The sequence below is a fragment of the Ananas comosus genome, linkage group 9 (genome assembly GCF_001540865.1).
Source record: "Ananas comosus cultivar F153 linkage group 9, ASM154086v1, whole genome shotgun sequence".
In the NCBI taxonomy this organism is placed as follows: domain Eukaryota; kingdom Viridiplantae; phylum Streptophyta; class Magnoliopsida; order Poales; family Bromeliaceae; genus Ananas; species Ananas comosus.
In genome coordinates, this window is record NC_033629.1 from 3,158,137 (window position 1) to 3,182,681 (window position 24,545).

General features: G+C 37.1%; 1 protein-coding gene across 1 annotated transcript; it reads left to right on the top strand.

The window, feature by feature from the left end:
• Positions 1,552–23,913, top strand: LOC109715148 (AUGMIN subunit 3). The gene is made up of 20 exons (XM_020239999.1): positions 1,552–1,745; positions 1,931–2,130; positions 2,967–3,003; positions 4,246–4,349; positions 5,613–5,808; positions 6,452–6,518; positions 6,620–6,723; positions 7,784–7,868; positions 9,877–9,934; positions 10,581–10,712; positions 11,595–11,664; positions 17,936–17,993; positions 18,083–18,138; positions 20,049–20,201; positions 20,701–20,812; positions 20,894–21,035; positions 21,623–21,698; positions 22,442–22,537; positions 22,925–23,094; positions 23,687–23,913. The coding sequence occupies exons 2-19, from the start codon at positions 1,955–1,957 to the stop codon at positions 23,051–23,053; spliced, it is 1,851 nt and encodes a 616-aa protein (XP_020095588.1). The 5' UTR covers positions 1,552–1,745; positions 1,931–1,954; the 3' UTR covers positions 23,054–23,094; positions 23,687–23,913.

The window sequence follows — 24,545 nt, forward strand, 5'->3', positions numbered from 1 at the left end:
TAAGGTGATGATGTATTGATGTGTGAGAGTGATGTGGGTGTAGGTGACCCGATTGGTGTGCAGCGGCTTCTATCTTGGGCCTCCGGCTGAGCCACACCATGTGTGACGCCCCCGGCTGGTCCAGTTCATGGACGCCATGAGCGAGCTGGCCCGTGGCCTCCCCGTGCCCAGAGTCCGCCGTGGGTGCAACACCTGCTGGAGGTGCGCAATCCTCTGTGCCCTGCCTTCACACACTGCGAGTACGACGAGGTGCCCGACACCAAAGTTGCGTGAGGAAGCGGAGGGAAAGGAGGGAGAGGAAAAACTGTGTAACTTGAGGTCCGAGGAGGAGGAGAAACAGTATAACTTTCGCTCAAAAAAATACATCTTTCGGCTAAAAAAAATATAATTTTTATCTTAAAAAGTATAATTTTTTCTCAAAAAATACAACTTGTGTAATATTTTTTTGAGGGGCAATTGCTTATATATTCCTTAAAAGTTTCCGACTTTCTGATTTACCCCTCTTAGAAGACTAATATTAAAAATATCCTTTTTACATTTAAACCTATTTCAAATATACTTTAGAGTTAAAATTTGTTAATAAGCTCTGTTATCTATATAAAATTACTATTTTATCATTTCAAATATACGCTTCCACCATCACCAACTTTTCTTATTTGCTCTTAAGTTAGGGGTACAAAAAATATTTTGACTTCTGGTCTTTTCAAATATACTCATCTACTATCATCAACATTTCTTATTTGCTCTTAAGTTAAGGGCAAAATTGATATTTTAAATTTTTTTAACTGTGGTAGATATTTAACTCATGTTTCTAAGTTAACTTAACGGGTGATAACTGTAGCGGTATTTTGAAATAATGGAGGAATATATGAGGAGTATATTGGAAAGAAAAAAATAAGAATAAATAAAATATTTCTGAAGTTTTGAGGGGTATATAGATAATTATCCCTTATTTAAAACAGTGTAACTTTATATTTTTCTTCATTTCACTCTTATTCTTAGCCTAATAAGATAGAATTTTTTTAAATTTTTTGTTTCTACTTTTTGTAATTTTTTTTTGCTACCACGCATTCTTTCTCGCCCTCTATCACAGCCACCGTCCTTCTGAGAGTGCTACTTAGAGAAGCATGGGCGTGTCTTCGTCCTCACCCTCACGGGCGACAATGAGCATTGCCTCGGCTACGACGTTATCGTCTTCGTCTGCTCGGCTCTCACCCGCGCTGGCTCCAAGTCCTTGTCCTCCAACGCTGGCGTCAATACCTGCACCGACAAAGGCGGAGGAAGAAAAGGCGTTGCCTCGCTCTTTACTGTCGCGGAGAACCGTGAAGACTGTGGAGGAGGGTTGGAGAGAAAAAAAATGAACAAGAGAAAAAAGAAGAGAGAAAAGAAAATAAAAATATTCTAATTAGTTTTTTAAAAATTCGAACTGAATATACAAAATTTAAAATAGTAGCTTACTTTTGTAAAATCTCAAAATTGATAGATTTTATGTGCAAATTGGCCTAACATAAAATTAAAAAGAAAATTCCATCGATCACAATCATACCACCAGCCTAGAGTCCCTTTGGCGGGACACTGCCGTCGGGAGTCCTTTCACCAACCCAACCCCTTTTAACTTTCAAAAAAGCGGCCTGCTCCGCCGTGGGCTGCCCGGCCGGCTCTTCTCCAAAAAAAGAATCCGAAAAAAAAGGGGCTGCAGGACGAGGGGAAGTGTTGACGGGCATTTCGGTCGGTTGGTGGTGGTGGTGGTGGTGGTGGTGGTGGTGGTGGGAGCCATGGCGGAGTTCGCGCCAAATCTGGACGACGGTCTACTGGACCGCGCCCAGCACCTCTTCCTCACTCCTAAACCGGGTCTTNGAACCAAATAGCCCCTATATATTTTGTGTTCATTTGATGCATTGGTGAATTTGTTCTCTTTTTCAGAGTTTAGGTGGTGGTGGTGGTGGGAGGAGCGATGAGCGGCGGCCGGCTGTGCGCGGTGTTGGGGGAGCTGGGATTCGACGGCCAGGGCTCGCTGGATCCGGACAGCTTCGAGTGGCCCTTCCAGTACGAGGAGGCCCACCCCCTCCTCGACTGGATCTGCTCCTCCCTCCGCCCTTCCAACGTCCTCTCCCCCGCCGAACTCTCTCAGTACACACCCCTCCTCCCCTCCCCTCCCCTCTCCCTCTCCCTCTAATTTGTTTCTCCTCTCTCCTCTTCGGTGGCGATGGCAGTAATGGTGTTGCATGTTGATTTTTTCCCCTCATCGTAGAATGCGGTTAAAAGCTTTAAATTAGAGCTTCTGCTTTTCAAGAAAAACACTAGATCGCCCAACGATAGATTTGATATGTTCTTCCCAAGTGTTTCTCTTTGTAGCAGAATTAGGAGGATCAAACTCTATTTCTGTTTGTCAAATGCTCTGCGAAAAGTTGTTGCTGCGGAAAGTAGAAGTAGAAGTAGAAGAGGGGATGAATTGGCCCTTAGAAAGTGCTGTACTGGGTAGTTGATTCACTTATTAGGGCTTTTTGCATGCATTGTGCTTCCTTTACTTTCCTTTCTACTTTGTTAAATTAGGGCAAACAGTAGTGTTATTTCGCCCTGGATGTGTGATTCGACATTGGTAATTAAAACTTGACTATTTGTGAAGTACTGAACTATAGTTTGGGAATACGCTCTTCAAATGTACATTTGCGCTTTAGATCTCCAAAAAGCTGGGAGATGTCAAAGCCTTTGTGATTAGATGCTAGGAAATTGTGATCTGGAATTTTGTAGCGTAGATGGTTGTTGAGTGAAGCAGTTATTTTAATATTTTGCAGCTGATGTTTCTTGATCTTCCTTCTTTCCGCTTCTTTTTTCACTGTTGGACCGTAGATAGGATAAAACATTATGCTGGCGCATTGTGTTGCTTTCCTGTTTTTCACTTCTCGGGCTTAAATATGATAAAAGAACTCATACATTAATTGTTACTACTGCAATTTGATTTTCAGGTATGAACAGTTTGTGCAAGAAGGAAAGCTTCTGGAGGTATTACTGCTACTTTCTTAACTTGATATTTGATTATGCACTTGGAATTTGCAAAATTACCTGTTTGTTTTTTGATTTATCTTTATAGTTCTCCAACATTTATCCTAGATAATGATGAAAGTGTGTTTGTGGTGGCAGTTGGTGTTGGACCAAGGTATTGAGAAGATTCTAAAAAACTAAAATGCCTTGTATATGATCTACACCCTCTTGAATTTTGGAAATAAACCAAATTGAACAAGATCAGTGGTTGGAAAAAGACGGAACCAAAGTACTTTTGTTCACTTTGGTTAGTTTATTTGGCTTGGACCTATTATTTGTTGGGCTTTTGAGCTAAACTCTTTTGATTTTAAGTCTTCAACTAATAATACAATGTGTTCTGAATTTAATGAGCTTAAACTTCAGCCATTAGAAGCACATCTAATGGTTATACCTAGAAATTATTCTTGAAACATTTAAAGTAAAGAAAAACCTAAACAATACACTACCTATTTCCTTTCATTTGATTTATTTGGTTTTTCTTGAAAATTAACAATCTATATCTTCGGTACCAAACTGAATGGAACTTTCACTGAGGCCGCACTGTATTAAAAGAAATGCATCCATTCCATATTTCGGTTTGAGTGCAGACTTCTGGGTTTGGCATATCATATAGAAGATTCTAGCTATTATATGTTGGGTTATGTTGGGCATCAAGTTTCTTCAAGTTTGCCATCCTTGCACATTGCAGGTTCTATCTCAAACTTGTTTTCTCCTTTTTTAAAGGAGACGTGCGGTGCATACCTCTTGATTATACCAAACATACTATAGAGTTGCATATGCTGGTACGTGCGAAACGAAGTCTCGCTTTGAGAACAAAAATGGCCAGGGCTGATCTTTTAACCTAAAAAACAATAATCAGCATGGCATTGATCTATAACAAGAAGAAAAGCAAGTTGAATAGAGGAGCTTAAAAAAGAAAAGGAAAGCTTCCCAGTGCTCAGATGTACTCAAATTCCAGTACATTTACTTCCTGTGTGGTGTCCTTTGAGGAAAGCGCTGTAGAGCATAAAAGTACTACAATTTGCATGATTGTGAGATAAGTAGGAGGAGGGTTTGGGGGAGGGGGGGTGAGTCGTTTGGGTGGGTTATAATGTAGGAGTGCAGGCTGGTGTAATCTTCCTATATAAATTATTTTTCAGCCATTCTTTTAGGCTGCACCATCCAATGACACAGCTTGCAATTTGAATTGCTTTTTATTGTTAGGGGGAAGACTTGGATTCTGCTTTTGATAGCATTTCAGCCTTTTCCAACAAGAGAGACAATCAGGAAGCAGTATTTGGAGCGGAAGAGAGGCTAATAGATATACGGTAAGTTGAGCATTCCTCTTTGTTCATATCTATGAACCATTCATTACTTAAATGTCATAGCCTGGTGTTGTTTTCCCCTTCTCTTGCTGCAGTTTATAGAAGGTTTTTGAAGATGTTACAACTTGTTCAGTGTCCTCTTTTTCTACCTTGTCTTCTAAAGATCGGTCTTCTGATAATTGAACTTGTATGCAGTTAGTCTTTTAGTATATTCTAGGACCAATTGGACACTGTATACATACATGAACATATACTTGAGATATATCCTTATTGATTACAGGATTGCTTAATTGTTTTTGGCACTATTTATGGCTAAAATATTTGATCAAATGACTTGAAGAGATCCTGGATTCAAAAGTGCATTATCAACATGTGTTGAAGGAGCTAGGTGGTTTTGTTGAAAGAACTAGGATAAACTTTCTCATGGTCAAAATCCTTGTAAATGCTCTTTTGAATATGTTATAAGCATAAAATCTCTTGCAACCTTTTTAGATGAAGACTCCAAGAGAAGAAATCCTGTGCATTTGAATATTGTATTGAATGGATGGATCATCCAGAGCTTCATTACTTCATAAGCTAATACTTTATCAATATGGCTGCTTTCTTTTCTTCTATGTGTGCCTTGTGGTTGCTAGCATTGAAAGAATTTCTCTGCTGGATTGATTTGTTTATATATAATCTTGTTAAATTTCTCTTTTGCGAGTTGGGTCTACTATTGTCATATCTATTAATTAACCATTTCTGGAGTTTCTCGTTATATTTCAGCTTCTGCATCTTTTGCTGATTTAAGGGCTTGCTAGACCAACACAATCACCTGCTTTAATCAGAAACAGATGGTGAAAATCTGTCATATCTTCATGTGTTGTTGGTTGTGAGGGGCTTTTATTGATACAAGGCTTGTAGATTAATATACCTGTTGAAGTGTTGATATTCTTTGTCAGGCTCAACTATATTTTTAAAAGCAAAGCTTCCTTTGTGCCGAACAATGAACAGACTTTTTAACAATTATTGGCCACTTGGTATGATAAATCTTAGCTGAGATTGTTAGGGTTAAGAGATCAGCCTACTATGGAGTTTAAGGTTTTTGTATATTTTCACATTTTGTTACCTCTGTCATGGAGAAGTGCAGCCATCTTGAAGTTGTGACTGGCAACATATCGACTAACTTGGAATTTTTTATTCTTTCCATTTATATTTCAATGTTCCAGACATAATGACTAATTTTTCTTTCTTTTTTTTTTAATTTATTTCCCCCCTTTCTTTTAGGGAGGCAAAGCTAGTGTACAAAGCAGAAGCTCTAGAATTGCAGAAGCAGCTTTCACGCCAACAATCACAGTTTGATATACTTGCAAGTCAGGCTTCTGCTCTAATTCAGGGCAGAAGGGCTCGTGTTGCTGCAACCTCTGCAGTTAATGCACAACTTAGAGCACTAGAAGAGAAGCTTTCTGCAAGAAATTTAGAAGTAAGTTTTTCGTGAAATCTACATTCAGACATCAGATATCATAGATTTCATCTCTCCGTTTCCCCTCGTTTATTACGTTTTTGTTTGGTCTACTGGAGCATATTAGTTAGACATGGCCTAAAAGTTTCACTTATTTATGTCAATGGAGTCTGAAACCTTTGCTATGATTGGCAGAGCCAGGCTCATGACTCAAGTGTCTCATAGTTTGTTCTATTGACATTCTTAGTCAGGCTGCTAGCTACTACCTATGACCGGCCATCAGAGCATATCTTTTTCCCCTCCCCTGAAGTTCTCGAGTTAAGGCGGTTCTTTCATGATTTTAGTATGGAATCATTCTTGCTCTTTTCCTGGAAAACATACAACTCGAAAAAATTCTTAATCAATCTGTGCAACTTTATTCCTACATATTCTCAAATATTTCCCCAATAGTTTTTACTCCTGCATATCATCAAATATTGTCCCCATAGTTTTCTTCTGGTTGATAATTGATTCCCCCTCCCCAACCCTGCTTCTTTTTTTTTTTCTTTGTGTACTGAAAGTTTTATGCTTAGCTTTAATTTGTGAATGTATCATTTAGAAAGAGGGTGCTAGATGCTTTTTTCACATTCAAATAGTATAATTTGACTTTTTTACTCACTTTCAGATGAATGCAGTTCTAGGAAAAATTGCTGCTACAGCTCATAAGCTGGCTCAGTATCATTCAGGGGATGGTATTTCTCCTCCTTCTGGAATGTTGATCTTATCATCTTTAGATGTTTTGTCTTTTTATTGGTTTCTTGTGTGCTTTTTGAGATTATTAATTGATTTGCAGAGGATGGAATCTACTTAGCTTACTCTGATTTCCACCCATATTTAATTGGAGATTTAGCTTGTACCAAAGAGCTGAACCAGTGGTTTTCCAAGCAATTTGACAAGGTACCCGAACTCACTCCTTTTGTTTATTTGTTTTAGCAGTCTCTTATTATTGATGTAGTGTCTAATGGGTACTAGGACAACTTAAATACTAACCGATGTGATGGTCTTGTCCTAGGAATTTAACCACTTGCTCTTCACCCAACTTGCTAAATGTACTCAAGGATGTCTGACTCCATTTCGCCTTTCTAGGCTTAATGTTGAAAAATCCTGTTGCTAGCGCATCCTGGAGAAGGAATCAGAACTTAGGAGGCTAAATAATTCTTGGTTTGGAAAATAATGTCTGAAGAAAGCTGTTTATATGCTGTAATTTTGCTTTAGTTAAAAGTTTCCAATTTAAAGATTTGTAATGACTTTAAAACAAAGGGAAAAATGTCCTATAAAGTGAGCTAAGATTTGTTTCTGCTTTCCGTTGACTAGATTGTAATGGAGTATTAATTCCATGTGATTAACTAGTTATTGGATCATGTATCAGTTTTACATTATCCATCATATAGATCATCATCATTAAGGGATAAAAACATATTAATTTTAATTCTATGACAATGAAATTCATATATATTTTATCTTGGTGTACTGATGGTTGACATGCAAATGATAGGTTTTCTGTTCAACAGTCAAGTTTGACTTATCAACCTCTTTAGAACAAGAGGATTTGGAATGGTGCTTACTAAGGCAAAGGATTGCTGGGTATTAAACCTATCAAGCAATCGGATGTGATCCTTGAGAGGAACTATAGAAAAATTAGGACAGAATAAATCTAGGGCCACTAATATTTGGATGATGTTCCAAGTTCAGAGAGTAAAATGCCTGCATTATTTTTTGTGCCATAAGTCTTCATTTAAATTTATTATTTATAGATCATAGATTCTGTCCTAGGATTGTATGTCACATAAAAGTAACATTGCTATTAATTATCTGATTGTCTGCTCAATTTTGGAGTCAAGTTTGTATATTGCAGTGAATTAGCTACAAATGGTCCCTATCTTCCCCTAATATACAGCTTGCTAAATTTCGCCATAAAATCTTGTAACAAACTGATTCATTGTGGTTTTGCAATCAGGGACCATTTCGGCTTGTTGCTGAAGAGGGCAAATCTAAATGTTCATGGGTGAGCCTTGATGACATCACAAATTGCTTGATAAGAGGTAAGGATCTCGACGTTTCTTTGATGCATGTATGTGTGCATAGAATAAGATCATATACTAGAATACTATCCTACACTATACAGTATTTTTTGAAAGTCATTGTAAACTTCTAGCTGCTAGTGAATCCTTTTTTCCCCCCTTCTCTTCTTGATACAGCATGAGTTGATTAACGATTAGTAAAAGTGCGGTCATTCAACATCAGATTGCAATTTCTATCTGTTAAAGGAATATATCCATACCTGGATGGAAAGGCTTGAATGCTCTTGCAAACATTTTCTATGATGTCTTTTGTGAACACTATTAATGGGTTTTGACTCCATGCAATAAAGCCAGCTGACTTCCAATGGCTCCAATATGAATAGTTACCAATGTTTCACGAGTTCTGTTACTGGTAACTTGTCATTAGAAGAAAGAAATATTGATGCGATAAGATGTGATGTCTAATAACCTGAGTGTTCCTATTTTGTGCTGTAATTCATCAAGGACACTCTTCACAAGTATCTAATGAATAAAGGCTGCAAGGACTAAAGAATCCACCGTTAATGCCCTAAAAGACTTCATAAAATATAACAGCATGAGGACATTTTATGTTCAGAGTTTAGGAAGAAGAGTACCCAGCCCCACCTCCCCCATACCTCCCCCACACCGTGCCGCACGAGACAGAGCGGCACGGCGCAGCGTGCCACGGCACAGTGCCGTGCCAACACTATGCTAATTTTTTTTTTTGCTTTTTTTTGCTTTTTGTTTCTTTTTTTCCTTCTATTTTGTTCTTTGGGGTATCCAAAGCATTCTAGATACCCCACGCCCCTCCCCAATGACATTGCAAATCGAAAATTTACTTATGAGGTAAGTCAAACAAATTATAATTTAATTTTTTTTGTTTATCAATATACGGACAAAAGATTTGTCCGAGCTTTTTGCTTCTATCATAGATATCTCTTTTTCCTTCACTAATTATTTTATTAAAATTTGTTGCACTGCGAATTTTTTGGCAAATTAAGGAAACAAAATCGAACTCAAACAAATTTGAGCCATATCAAATATAAAATTTTATTTTTGTGTTAAAAGATTGAAAATACCGATAAAATTAAAAGCTAAATTAAATCAACTGATACTTAAATTTATTTAATTTATTTGTCATATAATTTATTGCTTAATTTTAGTGATAGATCTACTACTTTTTGAAAAAAATAATTAAAAAATTAATTTTTCAAATACTTTTTAAAATAATTTTTTCAAATAATTTTTAAAATTATTTTTTTGTATTTTATAAAAGAAAGACTGTAATATGGTCGAAAAAAAAAGAAAAAAACGATGCCTTTGCATTTTAAAAATCTAAACTGTAAAAATTTCTATTATACATCAGATATAATTGTACTTTATATACAAAAAAGTTTACAAATATGTTAATTGATGAGTATAGTAAGTTATATATAGCAAATATTTATAATTATTTGATTAAATTTTTTTAAATAATATTATTAGAGCTTATTAGAACCAAAAAAATTAAAATAAGTCCGTGCCAAAGCGTGCCAGTAGGAGGTCGTGCGTATCCATCGGCACGCAGGCGTATCACGTGTCGGCACGGAAGCGTGCCGGTGCCGTACCGTGCCAGGCAGACAATGGCACGCCCCCGTGCCACGATACTTTAAACCTTGCATTTATGTGATAGATATGTGACTGGCAGTGTGGATCAAGGAGTAGACATGAGGGCACTGAGAAGTCAAGAAATGAACAAAGTAGCATCATCCAACTAAGAAAGTACCTCAACTGGACTAAACTAACTGATCTGTACTTCTGCTATTATTTGGCCTTTACATGCTTTTTAACTTAGAAATTTAACGATATATAAATGCATGCTGATTTAACCTATAATATGCATTTTTTTTGTTTTACTTGTCTGTAAGCAACTTCCTGGATCTTGGTTGTTTTCTGATTAGTACCATAAACATGTTCTCATAGCTGCTAATGCTTTGTAATCTTATTTTGTTTGATATTGTTACAACAGGAGATTCAGAAAAATCTCATCATCATCGTGTGGCTGAGCTGCAACGACTCCGATCCATGTACGTACCTTTTAGTTGGCATTTTTTTTTTCCAAAACAAATCTGAGTATCATATTTTCCAACTATTTAATGCTGTTACATCATTCCATGTGTAACCATATGAAAATAGAGTACTACTGGGTGTTGAAAGGAGAGTTGAAGCACAAGAATTCGTTGGTCTTGACCATGTTTGCGTGAAGGCTGTAGGCATAACCTTTTACAGAGACCTTACATTTCTTGTAATATATTGTATCATATCTAAGAAATATGTGCTTCACATGAGACTGTGACAAGTTAGTTTGACCATATATTACTTCAGAATTACTAGCCGAGTAATAAATTGCACATTAATGAATATGTCACGTAATAACTATTTCTTGGTAATGATGACTCTTCTTACTCTTGAAACATAGCTAGTAGGTCCTTCTTCTTACTCTTGAAGCAGAGCCAATGGGTCCTTAGGGTCCTCAGAGTTGATGCTAAATGGATATGGGCCCTTAGGTTGAAGCTAAGAAATTTTCAGATAAAAACTGCTCATCAATTTTTCATTCTAATCTAAACTTCCTCAGAGTAGTTGTATATTTGCTTATTGGAATATATATTCGTTCCTTTTAAGATAATCTAGGCATATGCTTATAGCTTATGCATTTTGTATGGTTGGCAACAGATTTGCAACAAGTGAAAGGCAGTGGGTGGAAGCCCAAGTTGAGAATGCTAAGCAGCAGGCTATACTCTCAATGCTGAAATCTCAAATATCATCTGATGAGTCTCACATTCATCGGGATGTCCATTCACTACGGTACTTCCTACTCAATTTGTGAAATCTCAAATATCATCTGCATGTACTGCCATGACTGTGAGCTGAGTGCAGATAAACTGGCTAGTTCCTGATCACACTTCATGTACTTACCCACATATAAAATAATCTATATCTTTCGATGATGATGTGGACTATTCTGAAAGTCGCCTTGAGATTTCTTGTATCTGTAGAGGATGATCAACGCTATTTGAAATATCCAGAAATCCAAATTCTATATTCAGATTTCTTATGATTTAGGTCATGATTAAAACCTGTGACTTCTTTATTTTAGACGTTTAGTCATGATTAATAACACTAACTTCTATATATTTCAGAGATTTAGATCATGATTAACACTGTATGTCTTGATAACATTTACCATCTGTTAATTTGATTAGGAGGTTTCAGGGCCATAAACATTTATAAAGCATAGTTTACTCATACACTTATTCAGGGCCACACAAAGACAAGCAGGCACAGTTCTAGAAGCAACTCGCATTGTCCATTTTGGCCTGTTGCTAGGACAATATGTACCATATTACATGCCTGTTCGACTCATTTGTTCCCATATGCTTCTATTAAAAATCAAGCTTCTTCAAATTTAACTAATCTCCCGAAAGATGTTAATTACCCAAGTAATGTTATCAAAATTGATACTTAAGAAGGGTCTAGGGAAAAATTAATGATTTTTAAACCAACCAATGCTCTAATTTTTAATATGCGAGTATTGACAAAAGTGAAAGAAAGAAAGGCTTGCTAGACGCTTGTGTTTTTAGTTCTAATATGTGTTTTTAGTTCTAATATTTATACGAAGTATTTATTGGTTAATAAGTTCCAAGTGCAGCAAAACCGGTTGTTGAATCTTCCAAATTTGTGATTCAGGAGAAAAAACTCAGAACTGACTGGAGAACTTGCAAACCTCTCTCATAAAGTGCAGATGTTTTTATCTGAGGTATGTACTAGTCTGATAGTCTCTTTTTGTACTTCGGAATCTCCATAACCCATAATACTGCAATGGTGGTTCTTTCCAAATATTTTTCTAATTTTAGTTTCCAAAGAGATGTTACTTCCTACATCTTGCAGATTTAGTGATATTATTATTTCTTGGTTTCTTTTTTTTCTGCTCAATAAAATTTTGGGTGTAAGTGACTGCTGATATAAGCCAAATAATGTGAAAACTGTTAATATTCTGTTTTTATTGTCTCATTCTGGGAGGGTGACAATCAATCGGTCACAAAATTTTCTCATGGTAGCAGGTCACTGAATTAATTGTGTAATGAAGGTTGAAGAAGATCATGTGATAGTCGGATAAGTAGTAGAGCATAATAATAAGGATCAAACATCAAAAATAGAGGAATTAGTTGTATAAGTTATATGAGATGAACAAAAGGGCTATCCCCCAATTTGTATCCAAACAAAAAAAAAATTGATGGGTGTAGAAATTCTGGTCAAACCGAGTTGTCCAAGAACAATTCTTAACGGATTGTTCTCCTCAAACATCGGAGCAACTCATAAGCTGTTGAATTGTTTTCCATCAAGGAGGTAAAAAATTATTATTTCTTTCTTTTTTTATCACCAACTCTTTACCTCTCTCTTCTCTTCCGCTTTCTTCCTACCCCTTTTCTCCCGCTCTCCTTCTTTCTCTGCAACTCCACTGTCATCGCCGTTGCTGCCTCATCTTTTCCTCTCTCATCCTACTTCCTCACTCTCCCTCTTCCCACACCAAGCACACCCGTGCCAAGATCACAGCTCCTTCACACATTTGACCTCGTTGCCGCTGCAGGCAACAAGCAGGAATAAATACGAACAATTTTTTTTGGTTAATTTGAAGGGTGCTTAATTTAAGCAAGTAGTGAAATCTCACTCCTTCCTACCATGCTTAATTAAGTAGGAGCTGGTTGGAAAGTTAATGCTTTAGAAGTAATTTTTTTAAAAAATAAAATTTAGCATATTGTCTAATTTTAATTAATTACTTTTTAATTTGATAAAAGAGGTAGGTCTTAATGTTCACAGTTTTATAATTAGTGAATATTTTGTCAATATTTATACTCAAATGCTTAACAAAAAATTGGCCATTTTTACTTGGCTGCTTGATAGAAATTTGGCTTTAATTAAGAGGGAAAATTTGGTATTTACAAAAAAATAGAAATTGTTCCAATATTTATCCAAACACTATTAGGAATATCCCTTAGGAATAGACAGAATACATCCAAACACAAAAATTACTCTGGTTCTAGCTTGTTCTAGATTATTCCTTGTTCTCGGGAGCAACAAAAGTTATCCTTTAGAACTTAGTTTTCTAACCGAATGCAACCTAGGTGGTTGGGAGATGAAGCTTCTGGTGGGTGAATGAATAGTTTGATATTCTTTAGGATGTAGATAGGTAGAAGCACACTAAATTTCATGATCTCGATTGGGCATAATCTGGATGATGTTAGTTTAGAGAAGCCATATTTTTGTGCTTGCCATATTTAACTTGGTAATATTATCGTGAAAAACCAACTATTTCTTATATGCACAACTTACTTGTTTTCTGTGCTGAATATAAATATTAAAAATGCCTTTCTTTGTTAGCTTTAGCTTTTGGATAACAATGGCGGTTTCATAATCTTTAAAATGGTATCGGAGTAGAAGATTTTGAGTTTGAGTACCTCCAGGCTCCTAACAATATTAGTTTNAGATCTAACGGTAAAAAATTTACAAGCACCAAGTGCTTGATACTTTTACAAGCATCATAGCCGGACTCTATATATATATATATATATATATATATATATAGTGTAGAGCTATTATGCTGTCGGAAACATAAAGTAGTTGATGCTTTTGATTTTTTAGCCCTTGGATCAAAGATTCTACGGTTGGGATGATAGTGGTCCCCTTAGGGTTGAGTGGTCTCCATTGGTTAATAATATTAATCTAATAGTTAGAAATGATCAATGTGGTTGATCTAAGGGCTAAAAAATCGGAAGCATAAAGCACTTTATGCTTCCGATAGCATACTAGTTCTACTATATATATTTACAAATGGTTCCAATAAAATTTTATTTGCATATATGATCCTTTTTTGCCACGCAAGCATTACTGTGGCATTTTTAAGTTCAATTTTTGTATTTAAAGACGGTGATTCAATCATCATGTAATATCTATCCTTCAATTCCTCTTTTTTAACTTACGAGTAATAAGAAATACGAAAAGAAATACTGTAATTTAATTAGACACAGTGATTGATCATCGTGTTCAATTTAAAATATTACTTAGGCGCTTACGTGGCAAGAAGAGAGTTATTTATGTAAATATAAATTTGTTAAGGTTATTTATAAAATAAAAAAAAATTGAGAGGGTTAAATGCCAAAAAAAAAAAAAAATCCTAATGAAAATGTACCAGAACCCCCCCGAACTATAGGGCATAGGCCATTTGGAAATGGGCCCTAAAACTTTATTTTCAATTTTTTTAGGGGCTTTTTTCGCAAATAGCCCCTGAGAAATTTTTATTATAAAAATTGCCCTATGAAATTTGAAATTGCAAAAATGGCCCTGTGCCTGCCACGCAGGCGCCACATCAACGCCACGCGGGCAGGGGGCCCGATGTTTAAGTTGAATACGGTGAACCATTCACCGTGTTCAATACAAGGTTTTTGTATTGGACACGATAAATCGTTCACCGTGTCCAATACAAATACCTCCAACTTAGTCAAAAATGGCTAAGTTGTGGATGTTTGTATTGGACACGGTGAATACAAATATCTCGCACTTAGCTATTTTGTATTGGACACGGTGAATCATTCACCGTGTCCAATACAGAAACCTTGTATTGAACACGGTGAATGGTTCACCGTGTTCAACTTAAACACCTGGCCCTGCCCGGCCCCCGTGGCGCTGATGTGGCGCTTGCGGGGCGAGGCCAGGGCCATTTTTGCAAATAAATTTTTGACAGGGCTACTTTAAAAAAAAAAATTTGTCAGGGAGCTATTTGCAAAAAAAACCCTTTTTTTTAGCATGTTAGTCTTAAAATTATTTAAGGTTGCATGGTAGTGCCTCTAGCTGTGGCATGATAGTGTTTGAAAACTTACTATTTTTGCATTTTAGTTCCTTCCTTCCTTCCTGCCTTCATGGTTTAACAGCTGTTCAAGGAATGTTACAAGAATATTCTTTTAAGAATAATTTTTTTTTCTCTAATACAATTTTCAATTTATTTCACACATACCTTTCCTCCAGCCCTTAATTACATAGAAATTCTTCTAAAAGTATCAGTATCAAAAATACCCATCTAATTTAGAGAAACTATCATAAATATCCATATCGACAAAATATATCTGAAAGTTAAATATAATTCTCCCTTTGCCCATTATCTATTATTTATATCTTTTTTAATAAACTTGAAGATCTTTTGTTTGAAAACATCATAAATAGAATTAAATACACACTAAACTGAAACTAATTAATTAACACAAAGTAGACTACATAAGTAGTAAACAAAATAAAAAAGAAATCACACTAATTTAGACAAAATATAAAATATATTCACAAAACAATATAATATATCTTTAGTTTTAGTTAATTTTTAATTAAGATCAACATAAGAGTGAGACCCATATAATATTGAATTAAAAAATAAGAAACTCAAGTAGAAAAAGGAGTTCATAAACTAAAACTAGAATCCATACAAATATACTAATTGACGGTTCTAAAGTATACGTGGCGGCGTTTCCTTTTTTACGAATAAAAAATTATTTTCAGATTTTTTTCAAAAAGTTTTCAGATATGGCTCATTTTTCAACGAATAAAAAATGGCAATCCCTTAGTTTCTTGGCTCCTTCTCAAGGGTGGACCGGCTTGACCAGCTCCTTTTCAAGAAAATCCTCTCTTTTTTCAACATATTTTTGGAATTTTTCGAGGCAGCTCTTTCCTTCCCAAGAAAATCCTCCTTCCCAAGAAAATCCTCTCCCTCTTGCTCTCTCTCTCTCCTCCTCTCCCCTACTCTCTCTCTCTCTCTTCCGTTCTCTCTATCTTAACCCAAAAGCTTTCATCGGGCTCAGAAAGTGCCAATGCCGCCCCTTGCCTTTCCCCTCCCCTCCACCTCCGGAACCTGATCTCCATCTCAACAACTTCACCCCCTCCGCCTCCTCCGCCGCCGACCTCGAGAACGGCCACAGCGCCGCCCATCCCCGCCTCTTCGCCTCCCCCTCCTCTCCTCCGCCGATGCCATGACCGGAGGTGACGGCGATCGATCTGGAGCGCGGGAGCTGGAATCCGATGGATCTGGAGCTCTTGAAGGCGGGCTCGCTCTCGATGAGGCACGAAACCCTCCCCACCGCCCCGTTCCCCGATGCTCCGGAGGATCTCGCGTAATCGGCGGAGGAGGAGAGCGAGGAGAAGGACGACGACTAGGAGGAGCAGGAGGGGAAGCAGGGGCAAGAGCGCAGCGGCGGCAGCAGCAGCGGCCACGGAGGCCGCGGCGAGGGCCGCGGAGGCATCAAGGGCCGGCGCGCGGGTGGAGAGCGAGCGGCGGCAGACGGGCAAGGGCTAATGAAGGGATAGAGGTTGGGGCTGCGGTGGTGGTGGTTGCGGCAACTAATTTAAGAGCTGCGTCGCTCACAAACAAAATTGTATTAGGGACACAGGAGTCACTATACTATTTTGTGATTCTTTTTTATTTAACATATCTTCTAATATCTGGACTCCACTTTTAAGAGACCTAACATTTACTTGAATAAATGAAAGAAAATTAAATAAAGTTAGGAGCATATCAAAATCCAAAATTATAACCTTCTATTTTAATACTACATTAAATTATGAAAAACAATTATTTTCTCTGATAGCTTACACTACCTACCTAAGAATAACATTTTTAATTTATANAATTTTTTTGGCTAAATTATAGAAAACCCTCCTGTAATAACCCGCTTTTTCACTTTCCCCTCCTGATATTTAAAAGCCTATACTTTGCCCCATTGTAAAATGAAAAATGTTCACTTCACCTCCTACCGTTAGTGATCCGTTAGGGTTCCGTTATAAAATATTTTTTTATGCCAAAAATACTCTCCGCCCTCTCTACTGTTGCTTCGCCCTCCTCCGCCTCGCCGCCGCGCCCTCCTCCACTGCCTCGCCCTCGCCCTCGCCCTCGCCCTCGCCCTCGCCCACATCACCGTCTGCGCCTACAAACACCCCCTCGCCCTCCTCCGTCGCCTCGCCTTCGTCCTCGTTGCCCTTGCCCACCTCTCAATCCACGCCTACCTCAATTTCCTCCTTACTGTCGTTGAAATGAAGGGGCGGCGAGGGTGCAGGAGGAGAAGGGGAGTATGTGGAGAAGAAAATGGAGAGGAACCGCGGCCGATCGAGGCGGCGGATAAGCAAAATGAGGGAGGAGACGAAAATGGTAAGGGGCAAAATGGTCATTTTGTCATCACAGTTCACATCGTACCCCCCTCTGTGAACAATTTTCATTTTACAATGGGGCACAGTGTAGGTTTTTAAATGACAGGAGGGGAAAGTGAAAAATCAGGTTTTGACGGGGGGTTTTATGTAATTTAGTCTATTAATTTTCTACTATTTAGTCTAAGTCCACTTCTTGGGCCTATCAAAATGTCTCGAGCCCAGACGTGAGAGGAGTGTAGAATATAAATATTAAAAACCATTTTTTTGTTAGCTTAAGCTTTTTGAGAACAATAGTTGTTTCGTAATCTTTAACATGCTGTATTATCTTTGAACTTGCATGAAGTACAATGAGTAATGTTTTTGTTGTTGTTGTAGTAGTAGTAGTTATAAGATTCTAGGTTGCCATAGCCCCAACAAGATGGTAGCCATGATATTTTGGCCCCACCGAGATGGTAGGCATGAAATTACCTCCAGATAAATGCGAAGTAGATTTTACTTAGTGTAACGCGACATACTGTTCTTGCCTACATGAGATCCAAAGTGATTTATTTTGATTGGAAGATGATATAATTGTGCTTTAGAGTCCTTCGTGGATGATGGAACGTATTATCTAATTCTAGTAGGTGAATAATTTGCTGTCTTGTTGGTGGACTTTACATTATAGAACCTGCACATATGCCATATCAATTGTGGGAAGAGCAACCATTCAAATGTATTTGTTAAGGACTATATCCTAATGTTCCAGTAGAACTTTTCATATATTGTATATTTAGAGAGTATTTTGCATCTTAAGTTTTTGTCTGTAAAATTATCTATATCACATTTGCTGTATTATTCTCTTTCTTCAGACTATTCCTAGTTTATGCTCAGAGCTTGCCCAACTTCAAGACACGTATATTTTGCAAGGTGTGCGTCAAGAAAAACTGGTCACATAGTCACTGCTGGAAATTTGCATCATGCTATTTGAGTAAAACTTTCTCATTTTCAACCTGCAGGAGATTGTGATTTGATGGTTATGCGCCAGGAGTGCTACATCAGCCGGCAAAAAACGGTATGAACATGCACTAGTTCTTAGGTTGTAATTTGTGCCATTACTTGATGTTCATTTCTTTTTATATGCCAATAACCTTTCTTATTCTCAGTGACTGTTGGCGCCTTCTAACATCAAAGGACTCGCTGAAAAGCTTTGATGTCTAATGATGCTAACCAATATTTGAAAAGATCACCTAGTAAACGTACTATTGATTGATTAGCGTATGTTTTGCCATGTGATGCAAATGCATAAAAAATCACAAAATATGCAAAGTGTGCACATTCTTTTTAGTTATGTCAGGGGAATTATTTGTCATTTGTTCCTCTAAAAAACAATGGACATCTCAGCCCAGTGACTACCCTCATATGACGATAACAAAAATAAAATGCAGGTCAAGTATGTGTAAATCGATTCTTTTCACTCTTACAATACTTTGTGTACGTACCTTCTGCAGGTATCGCTATAGAAATTCTGCTTTGGGACCTGTGTATAGGAGTTTTAATCCTGTGATAGAATATTTTCATTGTTTTTGACTTGGATCCAGTGCTAACCCATATTCTTCCTAAGTCTGAATCGATATGATTTCTGTTGCATAGATATTGTTGAAGCTGATGATAGTCACTTAGTGTTGCTGCCTGAGCCTTCTTTGTGTTACTAGCAGCATAGGTTTGATATGTAGTCTAGATTTAGAGTTGAGTCGATTGAGTAGATTACAAATCTACTCCATTGATAGAGATCTGTTCTGCTGCTGGGTTTCACGCAAGTACCTAGGCTACCAAAAATCCCCCTCCCTCCCCTCCCCCACCCCAACCCAAAAAAAAAAACCCCCCCTGCTTTAGCCACCCTTTGCTGCATATTTGTTAGTTGTGTACCGCCGCTATTGTAGCCCCTTTTCTACTGCAACCGAGGCCTTGGGCTGTTCTGCTTTGCCACAAAACCTATTGACAGATGCTGTGTTCTGTTTTAGGGTTCCTACAGTAGCTATTTTTTTTTTTTCTGTAGACCCTAGACTGCTCCAAGGTTTGAAATCTTGGTTGCGATTTTTGTTTAGGTGTAGCCTTCTAGAGTTTCTGTCTTAGTCTTTTTTGCTTTTGGTCCGATGTTGATATAGAAGAACCCAGGCAATCAAAAAGCATAACATAAGTGTAGAAAGTCTTGACAAAACTTAATGTGTCAACAATTTCATATATCAAAAAGATGTCATTATGGATTTTGTGTTGCTGTGTGCAAAGAGATCAAAACATAAGAAAGAAATAAATGAATGATACTCTACGAACGAAATTTGACCAATCCTTTAAATATAAGTTTTCCTTAGACTTCTTGTTATTGAAACGTAAGTGTTTGGGTTTAAAATTGGTCTTGAACCTAGTTTCGGGATCACGAAGGCCAGAACATTTTGATTTTGGTCTGAGAGTTTGGGGCAAAACTTAAAATTGGGGAGCACACCAATTTGAGCAATGTATGCAACCTTTTTGGTAACAGGGTTAAGGCTGTATACATCTTGCCTATTGCAAACAACTAATTTGCTGGAGCCTAGTGCGTGCGAATCCCCTTTAGTTTTGGCCTGAACTTTAAAAAATGTTGTAATGTTTATAAGACTACAACTAATTCAGATAAAGTGTTTCCAACTACAAGGATGGTCTCAAGTAAGGCACTTCTTTGATGTAAGATCTCTGAATTTTTTTTTTATATATTCTTGTGTTTTCATGAGTTTTGCAACAAATCGGTGCTTTATAATTGATCTACCCCCTTGGCAGTCGGTACAGAGTTCGATGGGCCATCATGATTACTGTTTGTAACCAACTTGTATCACTTCATATTTTTTGCTTGCAAAAGTTTGTGTTTCTTGTCATTTTGTTATCGGCTATATAACCAATAGCTTTGGTACTGTTTAATCTAATTATGCTGAAGCATCTATTTCTGTGCAGTTCATAAATCACCTGGTTAATCAGCTTGCTAGACACCGGTTTCTGAAAATAGCTTGTCAACTTGAAAGAAAGGCTATACTGGGTGCATATTCCTTGCTTAAAGTTATTGAATCAGAGTTACAAGGTTATCTCTCAGCAGCTAATGGTCGTCTGGTACGCAACCATCTTGGCTATCACTTCTAGCATCATCTATCTGCTAGGCTTGGCCATTTGCTCTGTGTGAAATATTTAGGTTATCATGATATTTCTCTTACAGTTACTACCCATAAACTTACTTGGACAGTAGAACTACGAGAAGTTATTGCCTGGACCTGGCCCACCATGCCTGCCATGGACCACAGCTCTTAAAGCAACACATCCTTGGAAGAGGGGCTTTAGTGTCCTTATAATCATTCGCCACGCACCAAACAGTTTTTGCAATTGTGTGAAAACGCAAGCTCCTCTCATCAGGGGTTTCGTTGCTTTATGATCGGTATGGTCCATGGCTGACGTGGTGTTGCAGATCCAGCCAACAATTTCTAGTCGAAAATACTTGATTTTCCTGTACTTTACATCCATGAAAATGAAGTTATGTTTGTGTGTTTCAAAAGTGCTGTCGTCTTCATAGGACAAGTTAACTCAAATATCTCTTTGTATATCATTAAAACCATAGGGCCGCTGTCTCTCACTAAGTCAAGCTGCTTCTGAGGTGCAAGAGCAAGGGGCAGTTGATGATCGTGATACTTTTCTGCATGGCGTGCGGGATCTTCTAAGTATTTATTCAAGTAAAATCTAAATACTCAGTATTATCTATTGATTCATCCTACAGGGCTGCAAATGTGCTGATCCTATTATGCCCTTTATAGATTCACAAGCACCATTACCATCCTATGTGTCGACACATGGAATAGTTCAGCAGATATTGGCATTGCAATCAGACTTGCTGTCTCTCCAGTTTGAGCTAGAAAACACTCTTCCGGCTGATCGTAGAAGATGCATCAATGAACTGTGAGTGATCCTGACATATTCAACGTGATCGACATTGTATTTTCTCAATGGTCAATTATGTTTATGTCGAAAAGAACCTGCATTTGAGTTTCTCTGTTGCGGAAAAGATAGAAGTTTCATTACCATATATTTTTTTTAATGCGTTATTAAGTTGCAATTATATTACGCATCCGCGTCAAGCTGCAAATGTATCCATGCAACGTTGTTTGTTTCTCTTCATTTTTCTCAAACTGTATTAAATTTGTGCTTATGAGATAAACCCTTAGTACTAGATAAATGAGTCTTTCAGTCAGGATGTGGATCAGATTTAAAAGAAGTACAAGCAAACACTATCTGATCTTCTTTGTCATTTTGTGAGGAAGTCCACTTAAGTCTACTGGAAACCTAGTGCGCGCTTGAAAAACATACCCAAAGCAATATCTATTTCCGATTCCTTTTCGTTTCTTGCATGAATGCAATTATGTTAGCAGCACTTGCATACTTTTATCCAGAATATGTGAACAAACGTGAGTAAACATTTGATATCTTATTCCAGGATCTTCTGAAAGCATAAAACCTGAGAATAAGCCTGATACTTGTTTCTGTAGGTGCACTCTGATTCAAACTCTGGAGCAACTTTTATTTGCGTCATCAACAACCGCAGAGCCAATATTGACACCTAGGGTATGCCTTATGCCCATCTGGTTTATGTGTTATTCCTTGCATACCTGTTCCAAGAACATCACCTCGCTCACTGTGATTTATATTTCACGCTCAATTCTTTTTGCACAATAAGAAGATTATGCTAATGTATGGCCTAGTGATGTACTAGGAAATGGTGAAATTTATCAATAATCTACATGACCTACAAAAGATGAAAAAAAAGGGACCTGCACACAGACAGAATGCTCCCACATGCAGGATACACCGGCACATGAAGTTGTATACACATGCACACGCGTGTGTGTATGCACGAACAAAACACACACTGGCACATATGGACACATAGGTATCCATACATCATATATATGTCTGTGCAGTGTGAGGTGCAGGTTAAGCTCACTTTGTTAAACTTGATCAATAATCTATAAACACAAACAAATAATCGTTTGATGCAATGCCTGAGTTAAAGTCAAAATGGACACTACTAGGAGTTCTTTCGAATTAAAAAATAAATCTTCTATTGATTATTGCCTACACATTAAGATATTCGCAGGTCAAATTTTGCTAGACTTAGATATCTCTAATTACATAGATTGGGCAAAATTTATGTATCAGTATCACTTCACAATCTGTTGCATGTTTATTTTACTTTATGGGTATGTGGACAACTTCAGATTGCATGTCTTTTGATCATTAGCTAAATGATTTAGGCCATTTTTGAATGATGAAATATTCATCTCTCAGTATATTTGTATACACTACAGCCTCTTATGCGAGCACTTGAAGATATGGAAAAGGTCAACTCACAAGTCTCTGCTTTTGTTGAAGAAGTCACAGAGGCTCATCGTCAGAAGGCTGAGGTAGTTCACTTTAATTTTGTTATCCCTGCACTCTTCAAAAGAACATGAGCTCTACTACTATCTGAAATCATACACACGAAACCACTTATTAGGGCCTCTTTGGCTCTGCTTGGAGCTTTTGCATTAGTGTTCAAAGAAGCCCTAACTACTTTTTATTCAAATGTCTCCAACAGCCTCGGTTTTTGGTCCAGAAGCCTGTATCAGCTTGCTGCCCTCGTTAGAGGCTTTTTTTTTTTTTTGTTAACTAAGTATCTGTCTTTATAGTATGTTCCAAAAGCCAGGTCCAACAGGCTTTTACATTTTAGAGAAAACAAATTGGAAAATCATCAAAATACTCTGCTTACGCCTAATCCTCCACGACAACTGAAATTTATCAATAATCCATAGATTGTTAAACATCATCCACACGAAGTGGGACGGGAGAGACAGGTATTTGTCGACTTCTTCTGTAACCCTGACCGGCTCAGGAGTCAAGTCAGAGAGCTCACTCTACGAGTCAAAGCGCTCCAGGAATAGCTCTCGTCCAGTTGTGCATCAAACTTTCATGGTACCAATAGGTAAGTACAAATTCTCACACAGTTAATGGCACCTAGGTATGAACTTCTAAATTCTGCATCCTGTAGTCGTTGTCAGTGTGCTTGAAACACTAGGGCTTTGTTTGAAAATGTTGCTGCTTTTTGTTTTTCAATTGCAAGTTCTATGTGATTGGATGCGTGCTGGCAGATGGACTTTTTTGTTCTTGTCATCATTGGTTAGCTTGTGACTCACGCTGGTCTGTTGAGTGACCGTATCTTCAGAAAACAAAGAAGTTAAAAAGAAAAGTTACTACCGATTTTTTATATTTCCTCGCCAAATGAACACCATAGATATATGTATTGCAAGCAATTTGCCGTCTGCTCGCACACTCTCATAAGATAGCAAGAATGCCAAGTGACGCGTAGATTTAGGGCTTCTTTTGACATCCAAAAGTAAGAATACAGTTGCTGATTCTTTAGGAAAAATTGCAAGCTACCATCCTATAATCTGTCAAATCTCAACAAAATTTTAAGTAAAAAACCAAGAGAACAACATAATGCAATGCCAAATGCGCCCTTAACTTGCATATAATAATCTTCTTCCTCGCCGCTAATCATGTGTTTCCTTTTCTAGTGTGAAGCAACCCTCTCTCCTTTGTTTGCCGTGGCTACTCGAGTAGAAAGCTGTCGCCGAGAAGTTTCCGCGTGCCGTGTTGTGCTGTGTTGTCTTATTGAAGCAATGGTGTGCGCCGAAATGCAGTGGTTGATATTTGTATGCTATCAAATGTAATGTTGATATTAATGCAAAAGTAATTTGTTTAAGTCTCTTTAATTTTCTTTTTTTCTCTTTTTTTTTGTTGTTTTTTGTAATCATGTAATTGCCTACGTTGTGAGGTTCTGTTTTCTGTAAATTTAATAGTTTCCTGAATTACCAACTGGTAAGAAAACACAGTAAAACAGTATATACCTTTTTTAATGGTGAAAATGGACAAATGTTGTTTCTGAATTGGTACCTTAATTTTTTTTATTTTTTTTATGAATGATCCTATCAATTTTTACAATTACAAAAATAATCTTTTTTCTTAAAATAATTATAAAAATAGACCTCTAATATGCTATATTGTATTTTTAAAAAATAAATAATATAAGCGGTGAATGAATCACCGTATTTAGATGCGGTGAATTATGAATTATTTACCATTTTCATAACTCTTCTTGAAACCGACAAAGTTACTTTTTCACTGTTTTTATTATTTTTTCCTCTTTTCTCTCTCTCTCTATCTCTCTTCTTTTTCTCTCTTATTTTTTAATCGTATATTCTTTTTAAAAGCGGCGAATTATTCATCGTTTAAAAAGTTTGATGAATACAGTAAATTATTTACTACTTTTACGTATTTTTTTCTTCCTCATCCATATGACAAAATGGAGACTATATTTACGAATAAAATTTTAAGAAGTTTAATTTTAGAATAAAATTTTTTAAGAAGCCTAGT